General features: G+C 43.6%; 1 protein-coding gene across 1 annotated transcript in view; it reads right to left on the bottom strand.

Annotated features, from left to right (window-relative positions):
* Nucleotides 1-762: 762 nt before the first annotated feature.
* Nucleotides 763-7,201, bottom strand: part of SYNPO2 (synaptopodin 2) — a 122,450-nt gene continuing 116,011 nt past the window's right edge. Inside the window, exon 5 of the mRNA XM_066632693.1 lies at nt 763-2,712. Coding sequence (XP_066488790.1) covers nt 2,140-2,712 — 573 coding nt within the window. The 3' untranslated portion in view covers nt 763-2,139. The remainder of the gene's footprint in view (nt 2,713-7,201) is intronic.

Below are 7,201 nucleotides of genomic sequence, written 5' to 3'. Positions count from 1 at the left end.
CAACAACTAATTCCGAATCATATGCAATGAAATCCGAACCATTGTTTTCCACTTACATCATCACTTACTCTTCTTAAGTCCCCCTCATTCCAGCTATATTCTAAATACCAGGAATGGTTTCTTCACAAGCCAAATTTTCCCCCAAGCCTTCAAACATGGGACCTTGTGATCTTCAGCCTCCCATATTTACTGGTCAGCTGAAGAGACAACCCTTGACAGTTCCTCTTTACCTGGATGTCTATGAGTATTCAAACACTTTTGAAACTGCTTCCCCAAATTACGAAGCTTTAGAATAATTATCTAAGTATTGAAACCAACTGGGTCTGAGTAAAATAAAAAGCCAGCGTTAAAAAAAGCAAACCTGCTTTTTTTAGACAACAATGTTGAATTGCGAACAGTGAGCAATGTAGGGTTCTATACAGCCCAGTCCAATCCTCCACCACACTACAGCATGCAGCCATGTCAACGGAGCACACTTTGCATGGTGGTGTTAGTGGGGTTCTCAGAAGACCAACCAGAGGTAAATTAAAACTTTTTCCTTACCTCTTTGTAGGTCTTCTGGTCACCTATGGGTCTCCGCGGATTGATGCCAGCTATATTGATGGCGTATATCTGAGGAAAGTAAAGGGACGCTGTGGGCTAGAAAGTTGGGCATAATATCTGGCATGTACCTGTGCTGCCAAGATCCACCCTCTCCAGCCCACTTCCTGCCCCCTGCCCTCCCCATTCTGGAAGGCCCCTGAACCTTCCCGTTCCCTGCAAATGGCTAAATGCTGCTATCAACACACCAACATCTGTGGTATGTTCAGTATGATGATGGAATAGCCTTGAGCTCTAGCAGAAGCTGGAGCAGGATGCAGCTTGAATTTAAAGGTAATCTCATTGCCTATTCAGGCCATCTTTTCTATTCACCTAGCTTGCTAGCTATATGTATCTAGTGTGAGTAAATGTGAAAAGATGTATCTTCATCTCTTATTCACCTTTCCGAATATTTAGTTGAATCACATGCCAAGAAGGTGGTTTTTTCAAGCACAACTACCATCAAGTCTGAACTGGTAAATAAGATGAGGAAATTATCCCAATAAATTACAGGTTTGCAATATCCTGAAGCAGCATCAGAGAGCAAACAGGGTCCTCTCAGGTGTAATGTGAACTTTCAGATCACAGGGTTTGGAAAACCTAAAGCCTTTACATTTCCTGCCTTTAATAAACCATCAAAATGTACCCCTTTGATTATGTTGCTCCATTTTATATCGTTGATATCCTGCTATAATTCATCACTGCTGTTGTCTGTCTTTAACTGTAGCATTGTCAGATATAGTTTCAAATGTATGAAAAATTGTCCTGCAACAGTGAGAAAAAAATTTGACATTTGAATCTTCAGGACTGAATAAGGAAACAAGCAAAAAGTGGGTTTACCACTGGTGAAAGTCAATTTTTATATTTTGGCCAATGTGTGGATGCATGGCAATCCATGCCACAGCACTCACCAACAGTTTCTGTAGGAGTTTAGGTGCATAGGTCTCTTATACCTAACTTTACTAACTAGTTATTCAATAGATTAAGCCCTATTTGATTTGGTGAGGGGGGAAAAGCTACTACCACTAAAATGTGTTAAATTAGTGATGTCATTTGTGCAGAATGGAGATCAGAGTTCCACCAAACTACAGATAGGTCAGCAGTAGGGGTGGACCTTTAACCGGTCACAAGCAGGCTGGGATGGGAAGCCGAAACAAACTTTTTCAAGAGCTCTAAGATTACATTCTCCATAAAGGCTCACTGGCTAATGCACGAACGCTTGAACTCCACACTTGTTGAGGTCTTCCCAGCTGTAGCTTTCAAACGTGGAGACATTGCTTTGTGCTTAGTTATTTGATTTCACGATTTCTGCATCGTCTTAACAGAAGGAACACAAAGACAAAGAAAAAACCTTAGGCTGGGACCAAATGGAAACATCTGTTGTACGACTGAGGCACTAGACACGTCAGGGACACTGTGCTCCTTTCTAGATTGCTCTCGATCTCTTTCATACTGTCAGGCAAGAAAACACATATCCATATGGCCCACTTCCTATATTCATTTCATTTTAGAAGACTTATAGAACACCCAGGAGGGAAACGAAGACAGAGTCTTAGATTCTCATGTTTGGCGCCTCCATCCCTTTGGATGTGGATTATAGTTGGAGTCAGTTATTGACAGGCAGTAATCAGACCTGGAATCCATGGAGGTCATGTCAGGATCTGTTTGGGCACGTTGACCATAGTATGCGTATTGCAGCTGAGAGCCATAATGGGCAGTGGAGCCGGGAGCAGACCTGGTGCTCTTTGCAGGGCATATGGTTGCAGAATGGCTCCTTCCAAATGACGTTAATTTGGCATGGGCACTTGGAGCAGGGTGCTCATAGGCAACTTTTTGTTTCCAGTCATCTGGCGGCTCAGGCAGTGTTTTTCTGCGAGCCGCTGACACGACATTTGCAGCAATTGACTCTTGAATGGTTTGGGGCCCAAAGGCATCATCCACCAGGCCAAGAGGAGACTTGGCCGCTGCTTCCCAAGGAGTCAGCCGCTTCCCAGGCTTGTCAAGTGCTGGAGCTGGTTTGCTAGAATAATCAGGACCCGGCTGGAACATCGCAGAAGAAACAGGGGACATGCAGGGCGAAGTGGCTGAAGAAGGCCATCCAGGGAGTGACAAGGACCGTTCGTCGCCTCTTTCCTAGGATGAACAAAACTTCAGATATAATTACATTCATGGAATAGCAATGAAATACAATGTCAAATGGAAGCCAATGGTTATTTGGCTACTGACCCAGCAGTGTAACACAATGATATAAAACAAAGGCTTCCATGGTGCAGATGGTACTTACTGTTCCACCAGGGAACCCCTGCAAAGCACCGCCGTGCGCCCCCAGTCTTCGCTGCATCTGCCCCGAAATCTGGGTGCAAAGCCCACTGGGGCAACAGAGGCCAGAAGTGACTGGCTGGCAAGAAGACTGGGGGCTCACGGGCACACTTTGTGGAGACTTTCTGCAGAATGGTAAGCACCGTTCACGCAGGGAAGGGCTTAGGCAGAGTGCTGGATCCAGCCCACAGGTCAGAGTTTGGAGAGCCCTGTTATTTATTTTATTTATTTTTATTTATTTTATTAATTTATACCCCGCCTTTTTTGCCCAACGGGCGCACAAGGCAGCTTACAACACCTTAAAAATACAACATTAAAAAAAACAATTTACAATAATTAAAAAATCTAAAAACAAAACAAACCCCGTGGATTTTCATATAAAAAGCAGGAACGCCAGCCAGCCACTGTTATAAAATAAAGAGTTAAACTGGTCTAAAAAAATTGGGTAAATACTTGCTGGTAAATTTTAACTTGAGTGAAATTCAGATTTCAACATTGCTTGTAATTGCAGTTTCAACAGCCTGTTATACCTTTGCCCAAACCAATTTTTTTTTTTTTCCAATTATTTTGGACAAATCACCATTACCAGGCTCAACAGCCAACCCATATTGTGGGCAACCAGATGCAAGCTGATCACAGTGGCTTTTTTTTTGTTTTTTTTCTTTTCCAACACTGTGGCTGAATCAAATGCAGGCAGGATGAAAAACAGGATCAAGCCTAGGGTCAGTGGTGTGCAGGAATAAGCCCAGAAGTACCAGAGCGACTATGCTAGAGAGTGACATAAACATAGCTATGATGGAATTCAGGGAAGGGAAGAGAATCAAGAGAAAGAAAGAGGATGTAGGACAAACAGAAACAAAGGTTCTAAATAGTCAAGTAAAACAGATACAGGGAGACAAAGTTTGCTGTCATCTATAGAGCATCTGGGCAAAAATGGCTGACTAGACTACCAGTAATCTCTTCCTGTTTTCTTTTGCATTGTGTATTAGTAGGCTGGGCCCATGAGGACATGGAAATGCAATCCAGTTGGCATCCAGGTAGTCAGGGAGGGCTTACAATCTTCTTGTTAATTTTGATTGACACATTTGACAGTGAGGGAGATGGAAAATTATAAAGCAAAAAAGAGGTAATTGTGAAGAAATTCTCTTACTGTGTAATACATTTTTTTTGTTGCCCAATGTTTTTAACAGCATTCCTCTAAAGAAAGTCATTCCAATCCACCAGTCACCACTGCTGTGAACCACCTGTTCATTTCAGTGGAGCAATGACAATAGTGCCTAGTGGACTGTGGCCAATATTTGAAGTGCTGTCGTCTGGGGTGGTCCACACCACTGCCCCAGTGGAGCCACTGATGGCCAGCAGTTTCTTCAGCAGCCTGAACAGGCCCATTGTTGGGTGGCCTGACCAGTGAACTCCCTAAAGTGACAATGTAGTAGCAGCTGGGCCCGCTGGGGTGAGCTCAGCTGGCTGACATGATCGGTGCTCGATGTGACAGCTACCTCTGAGTTAACCGTGACATGCCTGGGTAACGGATGGCCCCACCCCCTCCAGATAACCAGCCAATGGCGTGGCAACACAGCCGTAGCCTCAGCAACCTTCTGGAAGACCTGGCAGGGCAACCAGGTATGGAGATGAGGCTTCTTCCAGGACTGCAGCATCCCCACAACAAGAACATTACTTACACAGGGGCACAGGCAGAAGGAGACCAGAGGAGTGGGTGGAGACCAGAGGTTCCTGTATATAAAGATTCCCTAGCAGCCAATAAAGAGTTCAGTATAGGGTAGACACCAGCCCTGAGAGTTGGCTGCCTGTGACCTATTAAGGCAGGAGGAGGATACTGAACGATTCTCAACCCCTTCCCCTGGCTGGCTGTGTCTGAGACTGCCCTCTCACACTAAGGCCCAAGCAGGGTCCTTAGGTTCTACCTGGCTAGCTCATCTTCACCGCCCAGGGCAAGCCCAACTGAACAACTGGACCATACCTCTGCAACCATACAGCTGTTTGAAGAGAAGGGATTTGCTCTGATACCTGTAGATACAGTAATTTGTTTGGCCAAAGTATCCTATTTTGTTGTACTTATTCCACAAACGATTATGTCCAAAAGAACAATTATGTTTGCCCCTAATTTAAAATAAAAGTACATTAGCATAAGAACATAAGAAGAGCCCCGCTGGATCAGGCCAAAGGCCTATCTAGTCCGGCTTCCTGAATTTCACAGTGGCCCACCAAATGCTTCAGGGAACACACCAGACAACAGACACAACCTGTGTCTTGATGCCCTTCCCTGCATCTGGCAATCAGAGGTAGCCTACCTCTACCTTGTGCATACCTACCATGCACATGGACAGAACTACCATGAATTGTAACCCATGGTGAACTTTTCCTCCAGAAATTTGTCCAATCCCCCCTTAAAGGCATCTAGGTAAGATGTCATAACTACTTCCTGTGGCAGTAGTTATGTGCTAGAATGGCTATATTCAATTTTGTTAGGGAGGTACCCATGTGAAAATTAAAATTGCTTCTCCATCCAAACTGCACAGATTTGCCTACCACCACGATGACACTCTATTCAACCTTCTTGTTAAATAAAAAAAATCCGTGTCCTGATAGTCTCAGAACAACCTGACCCACTTATAGGAGCAATCCATTCATATTCCACAAATCCTAATCTGTTTAGGAAATGAGCACTTTCATTCATAAACTCTGTACTCAACAAAGGGCTCGCTCATTGCAGCCTTCAGTCATCTGTGCACAGCCTAGACTTTCCTTGCAAACACTGTCTATTAGGCTACATGTATGGGTCTATATAACCATACTAAGGGGTCTTTTCTGGCCACATGAACATTCCCCTTGATTCCCAAAAGGGGAGTAAATAGTTTAATAGCATGTGGGTCAGCAAAATAAACACTAGATCTTTTTATCATAGACATATTCTTTGGCCATGTAATAAACAAAATCATTTAATCTCATTTAAAAAAACAACAAGGAAAATATTTCTTGCTTGGAAAATGATATTTAAAACATTGTATGAACTTCAATCCATTACACGGAGAACAAACTGTAATTGAGTCATTAAAGTCTGCATATTCCTTCCCTCATTAACGTAATGACGAGCCATACCAACTGAAAAGAACAAGTGCAAGGCAAGTTCTATTCATTTCAATGGGAAAATGTCAGGAGGCATTCTCTGTATGTGGTGCCCATGGTTGTATATTTTTTCAACCTTAATCAAACATAGCCCTCGGTGGAAGAAAGATATCAGTTTAATCCTACACACTTTTTACTGGGAATAAGTCCACTGAACACCATGGAACTTACTTCTGAGTAGACATGCCTAGGCTTGCAAGTTAAGGCTGCAATCCTATTCATAGTTCCCTGGGAGTAAGCCCCATTATAGTCAATGAGACCCTGGCAGAAGCTGTGGTGCCCACAGGATCCTGCAGTCACCATTTTGGCACCACTGGAGCCCTGGGCACCACTGGCTTCAGGATTGGGCCATAAATCACCTTCTCTACTTACTTAGTCCTTCATAAACACCAAACAGGTGGGGAGAGGTGATCTGGAGCAGCTCCAGCTTTACCATCCCCTTCTTCGTTTTCTTCCTTGGCTAGAGTGACATATCTTGTTACTTTATCTCTACCTTTTCTCTGCCTGGAGGGCCATAGGCAGGAACCTTAGCCAATCAGCCGGCTCATTCCTAACTCAAGCATTCCAGCGCAGGAAGTGAGACGCAAATGAAGCCATGCAAACAAAAGCAAGTAGCAAGTTGAAATACTGAAATATTCTTTAGTAGCAAGTTGCAGGGAGGAGGGTGGAAATGCCCCAAACCATGAGGATCGCAGAGATTTATACAGAAATATACATAAATTAGAGGCATTTTATGACACGTCCCCTCCAAGGGTGGCCGTGATGCACATAACTGTTTCAGGTCACTTCATGGCAAAGCCAGCCCTGTCTTTTAGTATGTGCCATGCTCGCTTAAACTACGTTAAGCTCACTGGAAAACTTGGCAAATGCTTTTCATTTCTTTCTAAGAGCACTGCCATACTGTTCCCACACAGGCTTTTTCCTTAGCTAGTTATGAGAGTATGATGACTCTTCCATCAGTTTTATTTCAGAAACAGCACTCATTTTGGTGGAGCAGATCTCTATATTTATATAGGTATGACCAAGCAGGATACGGAACATTAGTCATTGTGCACTAAATAGACTTTAGGTCATAAATTGTCAGTGCTTCCTAGTATAGTAATAATGTACTAAACTTAGAACTGAGGAATTCAGCCCATGAACACCTCAATACAAG

The sequence above is a fragment of the Tiliqua scincoides genome, chromosome 6 (assembly GCF_035046505.1).
Source record: "Tiliqua scincoides isolate rTilSci1 chromosome 6, rTilSci1.hap2, whole genome shotgun sequence".
Lineage (NCBI taxonomy): Eukaryota > Metazoa > Chordata > Lepidosauria > Squamata > Scincidae > Tiliqua > Tiliqua scincoides.
Note: the sequence above shows the minus strand (reverse complement) of the source record. Positions and strands in the feature narration are given on the sequence as shown.